Source organism: Nothobranchius furzeri, chromosome 16, assembly GCF_043380555.1.
Source record: "Nothobranchius furzeri strain GRZ-AD chromosome 16, NfurGRZ-RIMD1, whole genome shotgun sequence".
NCBI lineage: Eukaryota > Metazoa > Chordata > Actinopteri > Cyprinodontiformes > Nothobranchiidae > Nothobranchius > Nothobranchius furzeri.
In genome coordinates this window covers 58,233,841-58,254,499 of record NC_091756.1, presented here as the reverse complement: position 1 = coordinate 58,254,499, position 20,659 = coordinate 58,233,841, and the positions used below count along the sequence as shown (strand labels likewise).

At 43.1% G+C, this 20,659-nt stretch overlaps 2 protein-coding genes across 3 annotated transcripts in view; one reads left to right on the top strand and one right to left on the bottom strand.

The window, feature by feature from the left end:
* Positions 1-1,809: 1,809 nt before the first annotated feature.
* On the top strand, positions 1,810-12,206 carry LOC107387377 (large ribosomal subunit protein uL18). The gene is made up of 8 exons (XM_015962315.3): positions 1,810-1,944; positions 2,400-2,469; positions 2,561-2,676; positions 2,848-2,982; positions 3,079-3,281; positions 8,356-8,533; positions 9,509-9,597; positions 12,048-12,206. The coding sequence occupies exons 1-8, from the start codon at positions 1,942-1,944 to the stop codon at positions 12,145-12,147; spliced, it is 894 nt and encodes a 297-aa protein (XP_015817801.1). The 5' UTR covers positions 1,810-1,941; the 3' UTR covers positions 12,148-12,206.
* A 138-nt stretch (positions 12,207-12,344) lies between these two features.
* The window catches only part of dipk1a (divergent protein kinase domain 1A), a 20,129-nt gene continuing 11,814 nt past the window's right edge, over positions 12,345-20,659 (bottom strand). The window contains exons 1-5 of one of the 2 annotated variants that reach the window (XM_054749635.2): positions 15,030-15,113; positions 13,817-13,951; positions 13,632-13,739; positions 13,382-13,558; positions 12,345-13,313 (exon numbers count right to left, since the gene is read on the bottom strand). In XM_054749635.2, coding sequence (XP_054605610.2) covers positions 12,501-13,313; positions 13,382-13,558; positions 13,632-13,739; positions 13,817-13,930 — 1,212 coding nt within the window. In that variant the 5' untranslated portion in view covers positions 13,931-13,951; positions 15,030-15,113 and the 3' untranslated portion in view covers positions 12,345-12,500. Of the gene's footprint in view, positions 13,314-13,381; positions 13,559-13,631; positions 13,740-13,816; positions 13,952-15,029; positions 15,114-20,659 lie in introns of those variants that run through there. The other variant, XM_015962314.3, reaches the window with a different exon arrangement.

Below are 20,659 nucleotides of genomic sequence, written 5' to 3'. Positions count from 1 at the left end.
CTCAGAGTGAAGGCAGGTTCTGGGAGCAAAGTTGCTGTGATAAAAATGTGACTGTGTACATTTCCTGCATCCACATACCAAACCTTCAGAAAACCTACATTTCAGGTTTTACATGCAGAGCAGTGACGCATACTCTTTTGTTAGCTGCCTCCTTCAACACTCCTCTGCTCATAGAAAGAGCTGACAGCAGCTCTGTGGATCTGATGCACAGTTCAGCCAATCACATCACATCATGTCATCACCTGTCAGGCATCAGTTTCAGGTAGCTGATGTACGCACATTGTGTCCAAGTATGGAAATAATTAAGCTATAAGTCACTTAAAATTAAAAGTTAAATACCAGAAACATCCCCATAAGAAAGAGCGCTGTCTTTCTGTTTTTTAGAATGTGTCAGCATGTTGTACAAATGGTGTCCCATCATTATAGCATCAGTATATACTGGAAGCATCAGATGTAACCTTACTCCGCTAACTCTGTTGCTGATCCATTTCCATGGTTACATGCCATCTTGTTTCTAAAGTGCCATTTCACAACAAAATCATCTCAGTGTGCTATAAAAAGACAACAAATCAGGTCAAGTTGAATCTGGATCTATTCTTTCATGCTAGTGACACGGTCAGCAACAACAGTGTTTAAACTAGGCTCAGGTGTTCCAAAGTGGGACCAGACCCATCAGGTTGTTTGTCATTGGTGAATTTAATATCCTTGAATGATCACAACTGTTATTTCATTAAAATGCTTTACTTCGATCAGAATTTGATCTCCTTATCTTACTATTTTGTCACATGAATATTGTGGTTTGTAACTACAAGATTGTTACCTATTGCCTCAGAATCTAGTAATGACCACTAGACGGATTTTTAAATTTCTTTAAATGTTTTTAATTATATTTTTGTTTTTGTGAGGCACCTCATGATTTTTAATCTTGAGAGGCACTATATAAAATATAATTTTTTTCTTCTTTTTTCTAGATGTGTAATTCTACCTTAATTATATTTGTATGTGATGTTTATTTGACGTGGACACAGCAATTACATTGGACGAACCAGATGCATTGTTTAGTGTGTTAGCACACGTGCTAATTTGCAACACTTGTCCTTGGACCCTTCTAAAAAGTAGAGTACATTTAAATAAAACACAAAGAGATCAACAATAAATTAAACAGAAAACAGATTAAAATTGCAAACAATTTTCAACAAAAAAGAATAAAAAGAATAAAACAAGGCAATTTGAGCAGCAATGTAAGAGTTTAAAACTATTCATGTAGACATTGTTGTTTAGACTTTAACCATTTTTTGAGTTCTTTGTTAAAAACTTTACTGTCCGTTTCTAGTTTTAGGTCTGCAGGTAGAGAGTTCCAAAGTTTACAGAAAGAGCAGACTGACCAAAAGAAGTCTTGCACCGCGGGACGAGACAATCACCACAAGATGGAGGAAGGCTCGAGTGGTCTGATGGCCACAGTAGAGAACAGTTTAGACAAGTTTTTCGCAGCACTTATGTTGAAAACATAAGTTTTCAGGTGGATCTGAGTAGGAGTTGCACTACATGTTAGAAAGTCTGGGAGCAAGTTAAACTTTTAGATTTTTAAAGGATTATAAGGACAAGTAATTTCTAGGCTACTCGTAGGCTACAGATGTGATTGAAATCAGAACGCATTTGTAATACGTTTTTAAAGAACATAATGAGTTTACACAGGTATCTAAATAATTTTACTGTAATATTGTAATTAGAAATAACATTAATTTAGGAGAAGACGGGTAAAATTACTTTCTGTCAGGATTGCGTTATGTTCGTCCAGGCCGCTAGGGGGCAGAGTCGTAAATCCCCAGATGCAGTATTTAGTGAGCATGCGCACGACAATCTTCCTTTTTCCAGTGCAGCGGAGTCAAGCTTCAGTCTTTGGCTCCGGGCTCCTTCTTAAGGAGACTAAAAGACTGCAAAATGGTTTGTAATTTACCATCATATGTGTCTACATGCATTCCCAATACATAAATGTAACACCGCGATCTGTCCGATGGTTGAAAACGTGTTTCAGGTGTTCAGATGAGAATGGATTCATTCCTGCTAATGTGATTCTGGAGCCGATCAAACGTGGCCTACCCGCTACTAGCTCTGACTTATTGCTTCCTGTAGCCGCAAACTGTTTTGCTGTTGCTGATTTGTGAGTGGTTGGGTTAATTTTTTAGTGGTAGCCCCTTGTATGTCTGATCTGAACTTTTATTACTTTAGCAGAAGTGTTACCGTCTCCGGTTAGCATCCATTGCAGGCTAATGCTAGCCTCATTTGGCGTTACTTACGACAGTGACAGTTCATTTTCAATGAGCCCCTTTTACTGTTAACGGTAGCGTTACACTCTGTTATTTACAACATGGTGACTCGGTGTCCTCCCCCTCATTCAGGGTTTTGTTAAAGTGGTGAAGAACAAGGCCTACTTCAAGAGGTACCAGGTCAAATTCAGGAGGAGGAGAGGTACGGCACTCCTGTCACAGTTACAGATAAACTCTCATGTTTCAGTCATGAGTGTCATTTGATTAGTAACTGATCTTTATGTTTGATCCAGAGGGAAAGACTGACTTCTTTGCTCGTAAACGCCTGGTCGTACAAGACAAGAACAAGTACAACACACCCAAGTACCGTATGATTGTCCGCTTCTCCAACAGGGACATCATCTGCCAGGTGAGCCTCGTGTTGACGTTTCTCTAAGGGTTCTAGAACAGACTATCTCTGCACCCCACCATGTGACACGAATGACCTGTAGATGTGCTGAAACACTAGATTTTGTTTTAAGATGTCTAAATATTCTTGCAGTTGGAGTGTGGTCAATTTTCATATATGTGCTTTTTTCAGATTGCCTATGCAAAGATTGAGGGTGACATGATTGTGTGTGCCGCCTACTCACACGAGCTGCCCAAGTACGGAGTAACCGTGGGTCTGACGAACTACGCAGCAGCCTACTGCACTGGTCTGCTGTTGGCCCGCAGAGTCAGTATTTACCTGAGCTTTTAACTTGGCCAAAACTGAATTGCTAAAATGAATTTATCACATAGCGTACTTAAAATGTTGGTTTTCCTTCCGCAGCTCCTGAACAAGTTCAGTCTGGATAAGGTGTACGAGGGCCAGGTTGAGGTGACGGGAGATGAATTCAACGTGGAGAGCATCGATGGTCAGCCAGGTGCTTTCACCTGCTACCTGGATGCGGGGCTAGCTAGAACCACCACAGGCAACAAGGTGTTTGGTGCTCTGAAGGGGGCAGTGGATGGAGGCCTCTCCATCCCTCACAGGTAACCTGTCACACGCTATGGTCAGTTATTATGACGAATGAGTTAATGAGTGCATACAATTTAAGATGTGATTTTTAGTTTTGCAGCTTCAGTCTTTTGTTCATTTACACATTTTTATTTGGCTGTGAGAAAGTAACATCACATTTTCTTATGTAGCCTCTGAGTATATGTAACACTATCTGAAGTAGGGTCGTCACGGTGTGAAAATGTAACCTCACGGTTATTGTGACCAAAATTATCACGGTTTTCGGTATTATCGCGGTATTTTTTTTAAATGTGTTACATTTTCACTACATAAACCCTGTATATCAGGAAAATATTGTCCTCAGTTTGTGTCTAAATTTTGCCTAAAATGTGTTATTTTGTAATTATGTTGTTTATTTGTTTACATTTTTTCCCTTTAGTCTTTAAAATGCCAATATTTGCCCATAACTTCTTATTTTTTGTCTGTTTGATGTCATCATTTAAAAATATTAGTTCAGATGATACTCAGTACTCAAGTAGCCTTCTAATCAGATACTTTTTTACCCTTACTTGAGTAATAAACCCTATATCAGGAAAATATTGTCCTCGGTTTGTGTCCTTCCAGTGAGCTTTGCAGATGTGGGAAAATGTCATCAGGCAGTAATCTTTGTTAAATTCATAATTATTCTCGGAGAGAGACCAACTCTTATCTGCCCCTGGGAGCCCCGTAATGCATAGCGTCATTTCAACATGGCGGTGTCCGTGACACGGTTTATATGCAGGTAGCGGCGCTGCGGCTGCTTTATATAGCGACTCGTTGCATTCTCCCTCAACCCAAATCCTTGGATCACGCATTTTAGCTAAAACGCTAACGTTAGCTTGCCTTGCGTTGACTGTAGAGTTGTTGGTGATGGTCACGCAGATGTGTCATGAGATTTGAAGCGTTGCTGCCTTTCACAGACACTTTTTCTGCACGTGCTGCAAACAGGATAGCCGTCTTCTATCAACTGTCCCTCGGCATTCTTCAGATATCCAAAACATGCCCGTACTTCCCACTTTGTCTTCTTTGAGGGATAAAAAATGTCCTGAGCGCTGCCGTCTCCTCCTTTGGCCATTATTTCAGCTTTAGCTTCCAAGAAAGTTTTGGTTGTAAACAACAAAGTGCGCATGTGCCGCCGGCAACTTCAGCAGATGATACGGTGGCTGGTAAGGGTCACCGCGCCTACACCGCAGCCACGGTAACCCACCGAGATAATATAGTTTTTTTAAAAACAAGACAGTTATTATCTGGTCGGAGGGACCGGTGGCGCCAGTGCTCGGCAGCCTCGCCTCTGTCAGTGTGCCCCAGGGCAGCTGTGGCTACATTGTAGCTCATCCCCACCAGTGTGTGAATGGGTGAATGACTGATTGTGTTGTAAAGCGCCTTGGGGGGTCCCAGGACTCTAGAAGGCACTATATCAAATACAGGCCATTTACCATTATTATTGTCAACCTTTTTACCGGGGTTTACCGCTACACCGGTTACCGTGACAACCCTAATCTGAAGCAGCTGCATTTTATCAGTTCATACATTTTGGCATTTTGAAAATGCTACACAGCTGTGGCCCGCTGGGAAGAGTGGTCACCTGCCAGCCAGGCGTTAGTGGTTCAGTCCTCATGTAGCCCTACCCTCGTGCTAGTGTTGCTAACCTTATTTGAGCTTCACCAGGAACATATTCTTGTTTTCTTCTCTACTGAATCATTCACATGTTCTTGCTGCTTACATGTTGCATTTGTTGGGAGCATGTGGCATAACGTTGTCCATTACCTATTCTCTGTAGCTGATGTGATGGACTGGCCTCTGCTGCCCTTGATGTTTGACAGGCATGTCGTTGAACTGACGTGACTTTTATGACGGTCTGTTTAAAAGCAATAACTGCAGCCGAGGCTTGTGGGTATTTTATTTTTTTATCTGGATGAACTTCAAACGAACAGCTTGATGCTTATTAGAATCTGAGGTAAACATTTGGTTTAATGATGACTGGTTCTAGGCTAAGAGGAACATTTACTCAGCTGTTTTATTTTTTATAAATGTACATTTTAGATCTCATCCAACCCCAGGTTTTATTTTATTCTTAGATTAACTTGTGTTCTGTTCTCTGACATGAAAGACTTCACCATCCTGGTGTGACTATATTATTCCCTGGTGCTTTTCGTGATGGAAAAAATGACTAAAACCAGGTAACTTAATGTGTCATCACCTTGTTTAGCACTTAAAAACTTTTGTTTTCTAATGCTCCTCATTCAGTTATAAGGTGATGTAACCCACCCATCTTGATAATTATGACCAAGTGATTAAACTAATCGCTCTCACACAACAGGTTTAGTAAAGCTTGGTTTATGCTTGACGCATTCACTTTCCGCACGGTGATGCGGCTCGCGGATGGAACGCGCTTCACAACTCGCAGTGTTTATGGTTTGTGCGGCTCGTCTCTGCGGTGAGCCAATATTCTCCCAAACTGTAGGGGCAGCATGGAGCTCTACAGCATGCATCCAACACTACACCATAGTAGAAGTAGAAATCACTGTTTACAACATGACATTTCAGCATTTTTAACAGCGTTCTCGTCTTTTCCGACAGTGCGAGCTATTTCTCTCCAAGAATTATTAACAACATGTTGATCACGGCGATCTTTGAGAGCTGAATCATACAAATGTCTGTATTTACGAACCTCTGCCGTGCCGGTCCGCCATGTTTTTCCGCGTCCGACCGTCCGCGTGGTTAGAAATTTTCCGAGGTGCGCGTTGCGGAAATCTTGGGCCGTGTGGAGACGAGGTGGAGGGGCGTGGTTGTTTAAATGACGCAAAATGACGCAACTTTTCCGCGCGGAGCCGTGCGGACCTCGCGGACGCGTCAAGCATAAACCAACCTTAATCGTTTACAATCTGGACATTATAAATTATACGTTTTCACAAATATGTGCTAAATGGGGGCAGTGAGGTTGTGTTCTAATCAGCAGAAATGTCAGCTCTGTCCCCTCAATGCAAAGATGGAGACTGGAGTGTGACTCTTTGCCATAAATCTCTAAACCAGAGAAATGGGGCTGGACTTAAAACTCGCCCTCCAAACACTCCAGATCAAACCCAGGATCTAAGGCCAGAGTGATGAAGAAGCTAAAGCTTGCTTTATGCTTGACACATTCACTTTCCGCGCGGTGATGCGGCTCGCGGATGGAACGCGCTTCACAACTCGCAGCGTTCATGGTTCATGCGGTGAGCCAATATTCTCCCAAACTGTAGGGGGCAGCATGGGGCTCTACGGCATGCATCCAACACTACACCATAGCAGAAGTAGAAATTACTGTTGTTTACAACACGGCATTCCAGCATTTTAACAGCGTCCTCGTCTTTTCCGACAGTGCGAGCTATTTCTCCAAGAATTATTAACAACATGTTGATCACGGTGATCTCTGAGAGCTAAATCATACAAATGTCTGTATTTACGAACCTCTGCCGTACTAGTTCTTGCCGGTCCGCCATGTTTTTCCGCGTTCGTCCGTCCGCGTGGTTAGAAAATTTTCCGAGGTGCGTGTTGCGGAAATCTTGGGCCATGCGGAGGCGCGGTGGAGGGGCGGGGTTGTTAAAATGACGCAACTTTTCCGCGCGGACCTCGCAGACGCGTCAAGCATAAACCAACCTTTAGTCACTTGTAGTCGGAAGTAAAGGTAAGTACTGACTTGTATGGAGTCCAGGTTGTGTAGATCCACCATTGGTTCAGTGGAGCAGCTATGGGTGGTTTTTGAGTTGGCTTTTACAAAGTGGTGTCGCCTCCTCAAGCTTTGCTGGACGTGTGCTGATTTCACTACAGCATCATCGCTGCACTCAATCTACAGGCACTAATGTATTACTCAGATTTTTTGAGGGTGAGAATTTTACTTATTTATTTTGTGCACAATTGTTTACAAAATTTAAATGTGACCATCAGACTGCAAGGTGAACAGTCCATTTACGTGAGGCATGTGCAGAGGGAGACGGGTATTCACACCCAATGTGATCTTTACAATAGGGAGTGTGGATGCTACACATGCTGGTGTGTACAAATTCTGAGGTTGTTCATTCTGAGCTGACGGTATTGACGAGAAGCTTGTTTCACCCTTTTACGTTTGATCTCACTGCGTCCAGTCTCCTCAGGCACATACCTGTAACACCTGTTAAACCCCACCAGTGCAACAGTCTGAAATGTGAGGGCTGGTGCAGCAGATCGAAACCCCACAGATCTGATCAGATCGCTGTTTTCAGTCATTATTTTTGGATTCGCAGGAACATAAGAAAAGAGAAATATAATGATAAAACGATTAACTCCTTGCATGTCCCGTTTATACTCATTCCCTCACCTTTCTGAAGTACTGTTTAGTTTTAAATATTTGCCACGAACAACATTTCAGATCCCACCATGATGATGTAATAATCGTCCCAGGTCCCACCCCCTCGCTCCCCTTTCACAGCGATCGGGGGACGTGTGTGTGGCGCTGCGTCGTCAGACTGGAGGCACACGTGTGTGTTCATTTGTTTTGTTTTTATCATTGTATTTTACAGAGAAGCCAAAGTTCTCCCATACATGCAACTTAAACGATGCAGGTGGTTTATCCAGCTCCTCTCCTCCTCTGCCACGACCACCGATGTGCTTTTCTTGTTTAAGTTGAAAAGGTGGCGCCTCGCTCGGCCCTTCACGTGGCCAATCTATGGATCGTGCACGTGTTGAACTGCACAGAGATCTGTGCGGATCACGAATCGGTGAATCGGTGATCTGTTGCCGTCCTAATTCAGACTGTTGGACACGAGTTTGCTTTTCAACCGCACAAGAAAGTGACCTGGGTCCAATTTTAGGGATATCCACTTGAATGGTTTTTGCTAGGTTATTGTGCCGCTCTAGGAAATGTAAAGCAATCATTTGAATTTATTTTCAGAACCGGGGCACTGCGTATTTCTTTTCAAAGCTAATGTCTTTAACTTTTTGTTTCCACGTTTTTCTTCAGTAGGGCAAATCCCACCGTTGCCCAGAGTCCCGAGTACAAAAAGAACCACATGGCACTAATGAAGCTTAATAAATCCTTTTTGCCCACTCTTCCAGCACCAAACGCTTCCCTGGGTATGATACTGAGAGCAAGGAGTTCAACGCCGAGGTGCATCGAAAACACATCATGGGCATCAATGTGTCTGAGTACATGAGCTACTTGATGGAGGAAGACGAGGACGCTTACAAAAAACAGTTCTCCCGCTTCATTAAGAATGGAGTGTCCCCAGATTCGGCAAGTTCCCTTTGTGCATTTTTACATTAGTTTGTAACCTTTACCTGTTCTATTATTTTAACGTCTGTGCTGGTGTTGCAAGAAGTAAGGATCTAAACATATATCATTTGTTAAAATGTCTGTTTTCTGTATGAAATTTTCTTTCCACTACTGTTAAATTTGGGTTTAATGAAGTTTAGGTCTTAAGAAGGTGTTTGAGTATTACCCCAAAATTCCACTATCTCCGTTCCCGCTTTCCGCTGCCGCTCGCTTCCGAACTCAAATTATGCCCGCTCTACAACGGCTCCGCTCCGGTGCGGAGACCTGAGGTGCGCAAACAAGCATGCGCGGGATTTTCGAGATCTTGCGATACAGTCCGAGCAATAAACATGGAAGTTAGATCCAAACACCCGTTGTGTGGGAGAAGCATCGGCATGAACTGTTTAATCTGCCCATCAGTTGTGTTGAGAGATCAGCAGTGTTTGGATCAACAAAGGGTGGTGACTACTTTGATAGTAGAAACTGTATTTATGGGTTATTTTTGTGCATTTAAAGTTCAGCCGCCATTGATAGTTGTTAAAAGTTGTTAAACCTGTGCAAATGAAACAAAAAACGCTTTTTGTTGATTTATTTTGAAATAACGGAAGCTGTGCTTGCTCCCTTTCCTGTTGGGCGGTTGTGATTCCTGTCCATTGACTGCGGAGGTGCTCCGGCGTCCGGCAAAAATAGAATCCATCCTATTTTCGCCGGATGGCGGAACGGCGGGTGGCGCACTGCGCCGCACGGCCGCAGTAGCGGAACAGCTCTGATTGACTAAAACGGGACCGTTTTTGCTGCGGAGTTCGTGCCGGAGCGGAGATGGTGGAATTTTGGGGTTAGATGATTTTATCCACACCTCAAACAGAACAGTTTAAACATTTTACCTTATGGAGCCTTTGGAGTCAGACTTGAGGTTCTGTTGTGGACGGGAAGATTTAAAGCCCGCTTTTCTTTCAGATGGAGGAAATGTACAAAAAGGCTCACGCTGCAATTCGTTCTAACCCGGTTCACGAAAAGAAGCCCCCCAAAGAAGTCAAGAAGAAGAGGTGAGAAGACACTTTTTATTAGGGTTGGGTGTCGAGCATAGATTGGAACCAGGACTAATTGTTCCCGTTTTTCCAAGAACAATTCAGTTTTTTACATCTCGATTCTCCGTCCGCTGACAGGAAGATGCAGCCGAATACTAACGAAGCGCTGGAAGTGTTAATGTTGCCGTGCTTTCATGGAAAATGTGCAGAGGCGGTCTGAAGCGTGGCTTCGACCGCCCATCAAAATTAGCCGATCTCCATGGGAACAAAATGTCGTGTGTGGCTTTCCAAGTTTATAATCCCTGCTGATCAGCTCTCGCTCATACTTTGTAGGCTTTAGAGGGCGGCGTCACGTCTCGCCCAGCGGCAAAGTTCAAAACATGTCTGCCGAACATGTTGTCCGTCTGAAGAAGCTCATTACTGGCAGCCGTTTTCCGATCAGAAAGCCCCTGACCGCCAGCGTTTTTGAGCATTTTTACTGTTTTTTTGAAGAGCCATAGAACATTGTGCTCTATGATCATGTAAACACCAAAACTACCTCAAGAAAAGGGTAGACTCACTACTCACGTCAGGAAGAATCGGCATGTTTCTAGCTGCCATTGTCAAAGTGTGAGCTGCATACGTTTTTCCAGCTAGCGCCTCGCTTTAGGCATAGCGGCATCCCAAAACTGATCTGTCTTCTTCCTGATCGTGTGACGCACACGGATGTAAATTAACTTTAGTGCTTTGATGTTCACTCTCAAGCCCGCCCCGTTTAACGCAGTTGACGACTTTTGTCATGAATGGCAGTTTAAAAGAACAAACGCTGGGCACGCAAAGTTGTGCAATTCTTCTTTGCTCTTCTGCTCTACAGCGTTGAGAGCTTTTAACGATTTAAACTTGTTTGTTTCTTACAGCAGCCACATTTAAGTTACCATTGAATTGTTGCTGTAGAGTCTGTCATCCTGGACGTGAACTTTAGTTGAGCTGAAAACGGCCGGATCATCCAAAAAGCCCCTTCTCTTCTAAACCTTGGGTTGTGAGCAAGAAACCTAAAACTTGTGGTCAGAACAGGGTGTCCGCGGGTCCTTAAAAAGTCTTAAGAAGTCTTAAATTAGCTTTTCCTAATTTAAGGCCTTAAAAGTCCTTAAAAAGGACAAATAATCCTTAAATCCAGTTTCCAAAGGTCTTAAATGACCAAAGACCCAATAAACAAGATTCTTTTATTTCTATAAAAAATTCGTGAATTTCTAGTTAGTGTTCAGCATTTTTTTGTGTACGATGTTGACGTAAGCGGAACCGTACGCAGTCAGTTGGTTGTGAAAGGGGGCTATTTTTAGATGAGCACATTAGCTGGTTAAGCTAGTGGGAGCTTGCGCCATGGGGAAGTGCAAGTTTAATGGTAACTGGATGGCTAATCCCACGTTAGCGACGTGGTTAGCACCGGTTCCAGGCAATAGCTGGAAATTATTGCTAAATTTAATTTTTAAAATAGTTTAAATTTGGTCAAAGTGGCCTTAAAAAAGGTCTTAAAAAGTCTTAAATTTGGCTCCCTTAAATCTGCAGCTACCCTGCAGAAACAAACTCACCGATTGTGCTGCACATTTTTTTCCCCCTCTTAAAAGGTAAAAACATGCAGTGATTCTGTTCCTAGAGTTAAATTCATGTTGACGTTCAGACTGTTTCACCAAGTAAGGCCTTGGGTTTGCTGGCTCTTTAAAACGTGTAAAGGTTTTGGGTTCTGCCTCTTGAAAAAGTCTTAATCGAGAATCGATACAATAACAAACTCACTGAGAAATTGGAGTCAGAACCAGAGTGTTTCTAAATCTCAGGTCGAAGTTGCTTCAATCGGAGAAAAATATGGATTCTGAGCTCCTTGCTGTAATTAAAGAGTTTGTCTTTTAACTCATTCACTGCCAGCCGTTTCCTGATCACTTTGCTGCCAGCGTTTCTCACGTTTTTACTGTTTTTTTAAGAGTCACAGAACGTTGCGCGGTAGCATGATGTCGATGCCAAAACAACCAAAACAAAGAGGAGACTCACCTCTTACATCAGGAAGAAGCCGCGTGTTTCGAGCGTTATCCGTTCTTTCATACGTTCTTTCAGCGCCTTGGGCTTCCTGACAGGGTTGCGGAAGGCGCTTTATAAATAAAGCTTTGATTTGATTTGATTCATAATCCGTTGAATTGTGATCGGCAGACGCTTTTCCGGTTCGCACCTCACTTTTTTTACTGGAACGGCCCAAAACGATCTCCTAATACATGGATGGTCTGCTTCCTGATCATGTGATCTGTGACGTATGTGGATGAAGATCGGCTTCAGGGCTGAGATGTTTGTTCTCTCAGCGCGGGGGCTCGTTCCGATGCTCAAACAGTAAAAAAACTGCAAATGACGACTTTAGTCGTCAGTGGCAGTGAATGAGTTAAAAACCTGCCACTGTATGTAAAAAGAAACAACAAAAAACTATTAATTGTCCTTTTGTGATGAAGGTGGAACCGTGCCAAGCTGTCTCTGGCTCAGAGGAAAGACCGAGTCGCCCAGAAGAAGGCCAGCTTCCTCCGTGCTCAGGAACAGGAGGATGCAGAATAAGGCGTCTGTCTGCTTTGGTTCAAATGCAGAACTTTGTTCTAATAAATATGGGAAAAGAATGTGTGCTCTGGTGTTTTTGTGTTCACGTTGCACTCGGGGTTCAGCTCTGACAACAAATATAATCACCAGTTGAGTTAAAACTGCAAAAGAGCAGGTTGGTTTTAGATGTAGAGATGACTCCTTAATGCGCTATGATGTCCCACATTACCTGTGCCGGTTCCTTGGCCAAGCTTTATTTTATTCTGGTTATGAAAAAAACCGTCTTTTCCTGTAGTGATCAACCGTTTTACAACCTAAAGTACAACAGTCATACATGTAAAATGGAGTACAAGTGCTGTTTCAACAAGATTGGTTCAGGAGTCTTTAGTGTGTGAGATCTTCTTCCACAGCAGAGTTTTGAGGTTGTTCAGAATGAGCGAGTGCTCCATTTCCATTTGTTCTACCGAACCTTTCAGAGCGATGCAGGCGTACAGCTGCTTCTCCAGCTCCTCGCTCACGTCCGACGGTGCACCCTGCAGAATGTAGTCCTTCAGGGTGTCGCAGGCTTTAGCCAGGTTCGGCCTGGTGACCTCCGGTGTGCAGCGGTGCTTGGTGAGGTCACAGCTGGTGAGGCAGTCGGTCCCGTAGAGACAGTCCTCGTCTGCGTCACAGCGCTGCTGCCTGATTCTTTCTTGGAAAGTGGCCTCGGGAATGATGTAACGGGCGTCCATTACTTTAAAGTCGTGCCGGTCGTTGTATCCGAAAGTAGCGGTGCTGACGTCACACATGAGAAAGCTGCCAAAAGTGCCGTGAAAAATGTCCTCCACCAGCTCAAGCAGGCCGATGGAGATCTTGGCCTTGTGAGGCCAGGACGGGGTGAACCACTGGTCCATGCTGCGGCGCAGACCAGCAGGAATCCATACTTCGACAATCCAAGGAAGACTGATTCCATACAGAGGGGAGTTTGGCACCTTCTCCATCATGTACAGGTCTCCACAGAAGCCAAGTAACTTTGGTGTGTGCTCGCGGTCCTGCAGGACTAATGCCAGCAGGAACTCGTTGAGCTGCAGCAGGGCCCATGTGGAGCGGGCCTCTGGCAGTGAGATGTGGCCATCTTTATTAGCGTCAGCAACGGATAATACATGTGTCGCCAGGTCAGCGAGGTTGGCCTGGTCCTCCACTTTAGCCTACAGAGAATTGAAAAAGTTCAGACAAACCATTTTACTCTGCCCTAGGATTTACCAAAACCTCTGACCTTTAAGTGGCCGACTATCATCTCTCTGAACTTCTCCACTGACGTTCCTTTGGTTGGCTTGTTGAAGGCAGAGGCTTCTTTTCTAGGCTCCATTTCACCTCCCAAGTCATAATGAGGGGCCTCTTCCATCTGGCACTTAACGACCCCCTGCAGGTCTCCCCAGTGCCCTGAGTAAACCTGCAATGAGCGCAGGAGTAGCTGGATTAGCACGCAACCCAACTGGAGGAGATGTCTTAACAGGAGGACCCACCTGACTGTTGGGTTTGGCGGTGAAGCACTTCCCAAGGTAAAGTGTTTCCTTCTCACACAGGCTGCTGCAGGCGGAACCATCGATGACTCCTTTTCTGTATTTATCACACTGATGAACAAAAATAAAAGTATTAAAGGGAATGACCAGATTAATGTCGATTAATCTCACGTGAACGTGGTACTGACTATGGAGTTTCTGCACTCGTGGCCTCTGCAGAGCTCTGTGTAGGAGGAGTATTCCACATAAACTACCCAGCTCCCCACGAACACGGCCAGCCAGGAGAAGAACAGGTACTTCATGTGCAGGTAGGAGAATCTGGCCTGTTGGAGACATGCAGACATTTAGTGTTGGAGTCAAAGTCTGACTAGCTTAAATTAGGATTACAGATTCTGTTTGTGTTACAACTGCGTTAAAATAAACACACTATGCAATTGTAAAGTAAGGTTAACGTGAAAAAATACGAATGGAATAAAATGATTCAAAACATTTTTGACATTGTTTTTGGCCAAATCACTACACTTTGTTTTTAAAAACTGCACACGAGATAAAAACTAAAGGTCTATCATTGTTTGAAGGAAGCTTAATCACATGTTGCCTTTTCATCTCCAACCATAGAAACTCTAGAAATAAAGATGTTTAGTCGTCATGAAAATTGTGTTAGGTGTGTAACTCATCTTCCCTTCGGATCTCTTCCTCTTTGTTGTGAATGGCTCTCAGTTGCCAACACGTGCTAAAATAAAAAGACGAATGGACATTTCTGACTTCCTGATTCACACCTAAAATTTGTGAGTTGTAGACTTATGGCCAAGGAAAACATCTTTTGAGTTTCATTCAAATCTGTCTTCTGGTTCACAAAATATTTAACCACCAAACAACACAGAGAGGCAAAAACATTATCGCCCTCTAGAATAAAAAAAAACTGCAATATTATGACGTTTCCACGAGTTGTTTACATAATCTTAACCTAAAAGGGAGCGATCTGAGTTTTCAGTTCCTGAAACACAAAACCAGAAATAAATCATTGTGAATTTACATTATTTTATTACTGCATGTTGGAGGCTTTGAGCTTGAAAACCTGTCTGAAACAACAAAGCTCCTACGAAACAAAACAGTCGATGTTGAGTGATGTTAAAATGAATAAATAAATATTACTAAAAAAGCTTTTATTTCTGAATATAATGTGATAGTTTTGTACAGCCTAATTAAGACCCAATGTGTAATTTACTCATTTTATCTAACGTCTTGTCTGTTAAGCTCGTTGTATAAAAGCACTTTACAAATTAAGTTATCATTATCAGCTGATTAAATGCATGCATGCATTCGGTAAAATACAGAATAACCGTTTTTTTTGGCCACTTGATGGCAGCAGACAACATTAACGGACCCTTTTCTGTTTACCAGTATGAGTGTGAAGGTTAAACTGATCTGGTTCTTGTCACGATTTGAAGGGATGTTAGAACCCAAAATGCAGAACCCAGGATGACACGAGGCAGGAGTGGATATGAAGAGAAGAAAATCCTTTTATTGTAGGATGAGTCCCAAAATAACAATAATTCAAAGGCAGGGAGCCAAAATCCAAAAACACGGGCAGACTGACAGAACAACACGCTGACAAACAACAACAATGGACTGACAAGAACAATGAGACAAGGAGAGGCTTTATACACTGGGGCTGGAGTGATAGGAGACGAGGAGCAGGTGTGTGGAGAACTGGCACAGGTGAAAGCACTAATGAGGAGAAGGAGCTGAGCAGGACACCAGACCTGACTGGGAAGGACAAACACACACACACACACACATACAGGTGCTGGCCAGTAAATTAGAATATCATCAAAAGGTTGAAAATATTTCAGTAATTCCATTCAAAACGTGAAACTTGTACATTATATTCATGCAATGCACACAGACCAATGTATTTCCGATGTTTATTACGTTTAATTTTGATATTTATAGGTGACAACCAATGAAAACATCAAATCTGGTATCTCAGAAAATTAGAATATTCTAAAGGCCAATGAAAAAATGTTTGTTTCTCTAATGTTGGCCAACTGAAAAGAATGAACATGAAAAGAATGTGCATGTATAGCACTCAATACTTAGTCGGGGCTCCTTTTGCCTCAATAACTGCAGTAATGCGGCGTGGCATGGACTCGATCAGTCTGTGGCACTGCTCAGGTGTTATGAGAGCCCAGGTTGCTCTGATAGTCGTCTTCAGCTCCTCTGCATTGTTGGGTCTAGCGTATTGCATCCTCCGCTTCACAATACCCCATAGATTTTCTATGGGGTTAAGGTCAGGCGAGTTTGCTGGCCAATCAAGGACAGGGATACCATGGTCCTTGAACCAGGTGCTGGTGGTTTTGGCACTGTGTGCAGGTGCCAAGTCCTGTTGAAAGGTGAAGTCTGCATCCCCATAAAGTTGGTCAGCAGCAGGAAGCATGAAGTGCTCTAAAACTTCCTGGTAGACGGCTGCATTGACCCTGGACCTCAGGAAACAGAGTGGGCCAACACCGGCAGATGACATGGCACCCCACACCATCACTGACGGTGGAAACTTTACACTGGACCTCATGCAACGTGGATTCTGTGCTTCTCCGCTCTTCCTCCAGACTCTGGGTCCTTGATTTCCAAAGGAAATGCAGAACTTGCTTTCATCAGAAAACATAACTTTGGACCACTCAGCATCAGTCCAGTCCTTTTTGTCCTTGGCCCAGGCGAGACGCTTCTTGCGCTGTTTCTTGTTCAAGAGTGGCTTGACACACGGAATGCGACACCTGAATCCCATGTCTTTCATGAGTCTCCTCGTGGTGGTTCTTGAAGCGCTGACTCCAGCTGCAGTCCACTCTTTGTGGATCTCCCCCACATTTTTGAATGGGTTTGTCGTCACAATTCTCTGCAGGGTGCGGTTATCCCTAGAGCTTGTACACTTTTTTCTACCACATTTTTTCCGTCCCTTCGCCTGTCTGTTAATGTGCTTGGACACAGAGCTCTGCGAACAGCCAGCTTCTTTAGCAATCACCTTTTGTGTCTTGCCCTCCTTGTGCAAGGTGTCAATGATTGTCTTTTGGACAGCTGTTAAGTCAGAAGTCTTCCCCATGATTGTGGTGCCTTCAAAACAAGACTGAGGGACCTTTTAAAGGCCTTTGCAGGTGTTTTGAGTAAATCAGCTGATTAGAGTGGCAGCAGGTGTCTTCTATATTCAGCCTTTTCAGAATATTCTAATTTTTTGAGATACCAAATTTGGAGTTTTCACTAGTTGTCACTTATGAATATCAAATTTAAATGTAATGAACATTGGAAATACATTGGTCTGTGTGCATTGCATGAATATAATGTACAAGTTTCACGTTTTGAATGGAATTACGGAAATATTTTCAACCTTTTGATGATATTCTAATTTACTGGCCAGCACCTGTACACATACTGACACGCACATAAACTCACACACACATATACTGATCTGGGGAACAAGAGGCTGGAGCTACAACTAGAGGGGCTGAGGATGACTGGATGACACAGGACCTGGGAGGAATGATTTTAAAGGGCTACAACATAAGACACACAACAGAGATGCAGACAAAGGACACACGAGGGCGCTAAGAGAACACAAAAGGGAATCAAGAGAGGGATGGAGAAACATTAGGAGACACATGGGGAAAGACGCAGACAAAGGACACATGAGGGCGCTATGAAACACAAAAGGAGAACCTGGAGTGGGAACTGGAGGGGCTGGGGAATAAAGGGACACAGAATATGATGGTTCTTCTATATCAGACCTGGGCATTTTACGGCCCGCGGGCCACATCCGGCCCTTTGGTTGACTTTGACCGGCCCGCGTAAGGTTAATTGGAAATTACAAAATAAATGTATTTTCTCATTTTACCTCATGCATGGGCTAAGGCTGCATTGCTTTTATTTTGAAGTTGTTTTTTACGTGCACAATGACGCAATACGTATAGCAACAAGTGCCGGCGGTTGACATGGTGATTGTAGCCTGAGAAATGTCCGCTCATGCAAAAAAAAAAAAAAAAAAAAAAAAAGAAAGATGCCGAATGCAGGATTTTCAACAAAAATTGGACTGCTAAGTATTTTTTTTACTGAAGTCGGAGGTAAAGCCGTGTGTTTGGTTTGCGGGGAGGAGATTGCCGTGTTTAAGGACTACAATTTGAGTCGGCATTACGACAAGAAACACTCGGAAAAATACAAGAACTTGTCTGATGCTGAGAGGGCACGGACATCCGAAGCTTTACTAGCAAAGTTGCAAAAGCAGCAAGGCTTTTTTACTAAGCTTCACACATCCAGGGATGCAGCAACCAGGACCAGCTTTGTGATATCCCACAAAATAGCTAAAAACAGCGAACCGTGACCAGGAGGATCGAGGACATTGCGGGGAACCTGGAGCTTCAGCTGCAACGTGAAGTGGCAAGTTTTGACTTTTTCTCATCCGGGCGTACACTGTGCGACTTTTTCACTTTTTTGAGCCGATTTTCCAGTCGTGCGAGAAGCCACGACATCGGGGCGAGTTTTGCGCCGAGCGGTCGTGTAGTGTACAGGGGGTTACGAGAGGCGATTAACACCACGTGACCAGCTGCCGATCAGCAGTCGTGAGGTCGCAGGGACTTCTGGTGTGTTTAATATTTCGCTCGTCCCTCGTGAGGGTATCGCACTGTTGAAGCGGCGCTGCGAGCAGCTGAGACCCAAAATGTATCAGAACCGCTCACGGCGCTTGCGCAATCCTGCATCAACACCTCTCGCTCGCTATTTTCTTAATAACACACATTGTTCGTTTTTGTTTCTACACGTTTTTTTACTCACAAAGATTGTCAAGAAAGCGTGTTTGTCGTGTTCATGTCAAATTAAACTGATCACAAAACACAGATTCACTTTCTTTATTTCGTTTTCCTCATCCAACCCCCATAAATCCCTGTGTGTCCTCCTGCAGCACTCCCGAAGGACAACAGGCAAGACAAGACAAAAAAGTCTGACGTGTTGAGTAAAAACTGCTATTTTTAGCATATTTTTAGGGCCGACGTGTTGCTACCAGACGTACAGTGTGAGCAGTCAGGTCGCATCCGAGAACTGGGTCGTGCAGTGTGAGCACATGACTCGTGAGATATGCCCTGCGAGGAAGTCGTACAGTTTGAGCTGAAGCTGAGTGCTACGAGTGAAAAAGTCGCACAGTGTACGCCCGGCTTTACAGGGAAAAATGTCGGACTTTTGAAACGCATGCAAGATAAAGTGACAGAAATCGATGCAGATCAAAAATAGGTGTTTTTGCATTGTATTATACACCAACATGTGTTGTGCAAGTCAGTGCTAAAAATCAACCATGTTACTGATGTTGTTACTAAAATAATAAACTTCATCAGGGCGCGGGCGATGGATCACAGACAGTTTGTGGCTCTTGTGGAGGACTCCACACAGCTGTCAGATGGCTCAGCCTGGGGAAAGTGCTGAAGAGGGTTTGGGACTTGAAAGCAGAGATTCAGGATCTCTGCTGGATTTCTACTCTTCTCTTAAGGAGGACTTTCCAAACCTGAAGAGACATGCTCAGAAGATGTTGGTTCTCTTCGGCTCTACCTACATTTGTGAACAAGCATTTTCAATGATGAAGTTTACAAAATCCAGGTAAAGATCCTCTCTCACTGATGATCATTTGTCAGCTGTGCTTCGCATCTCCACCTCAGACATTCAACCTGACTTTGATGCACTCGTTAAAGCCCAGCAGAGACTAGATTTCTCTCAATGAATAAGAAAAAAATTGCTTAAAAACACAAAATAAGGTGTTTGGACCACAAATGTAGGCAACTAGCAGTGAACTGGGACACTTTTTTTAAACCTCTTTCTCAAGATCACAGTTCAGTGATTTTATTTTACAGACGATACTGTGTGTCTGTAGAATGCTAAGAACCTCTTTCCAACAATATTTGAAACTCAGAATGTGTTTTGGAGTGAATGTGATTGAAACTGTTAACTAATATAAGTCACAAATGTTTAACAAAAACCAAATGTGCACACTTTGTTTACCATTGCCTTGGGAAATTTGAATAAATCACATTTTTGTAAGCCAACCTCACTTTTTCCTTTTTGCTCATTTATAACATATAGTCTACTCTTACCAGCTTGAAGAAACAATGGTATTTACTGCCTTTTTTAAAGAAATACCATTAATATTATGCATAATTGACTTCAGCCTTTTGGCCTGCGGCCCTCCACAATATTTTCTATTTCTCATGTGGCCCCATGGAAAAAATAATTGCCCACCCCTGTTCTATATGATTAAATATTAGTCAATAATGCACTTCATCTGTGGTAACCTATTTCAGTGAATTATCTGTGTCTTCTAACAGATTTATAAACAAGTGTCTTATGATGTGTGTACAAGTTAATTATTGCACTATTTGTTTTTCAGTAGTATGCCACTGATTTGCTGTTTCCTCTAAATAACTGAATGAGCCTTTGTGCATCAACAGAACAGCAGAGAAGCATTCAGTTTATAAAAAGAGGAAAAGCCGTGATATTTTTGTTCAGGCGATTTGAGCTATTAGTAACGCAGCAGGCCTGGACGAGGAACAGAAGTCACAACTATGTAGAAATCACAGTGTTCTCCATGAATGTGATTGCTTCTGAGTAGATAGTTAATAATTCACTGTCTGTGATCTGCCGCGTGGAACATTCAAAGCGACGCCAGGCTCATTATCTTGTCTCACAAGTCAGTCTGCTTCATCCTTTAATGGCATTCATCACACAGGAGAACATTAGGGAAACAAAACACTTTTACACCATCTTCCCTTCATGTTGATGAGTCAATTCAATTCAATTCAGTTTTATTTATACAGCACCAAATCACGACAAGAGTCGTCTCAAGGCACTTCACATAATAAACATTCCAATTCAGGTCAGTTCATTAGGCCAATCAGAAATAATGTTTCTTATATAAGGAACCCAGCAAATTGCATCAAGTCACTGACTAGTGTCAGTGACTATACAGCAATCCTCATACTAAGCAAGCATAAAGCGACAGTGGAGAG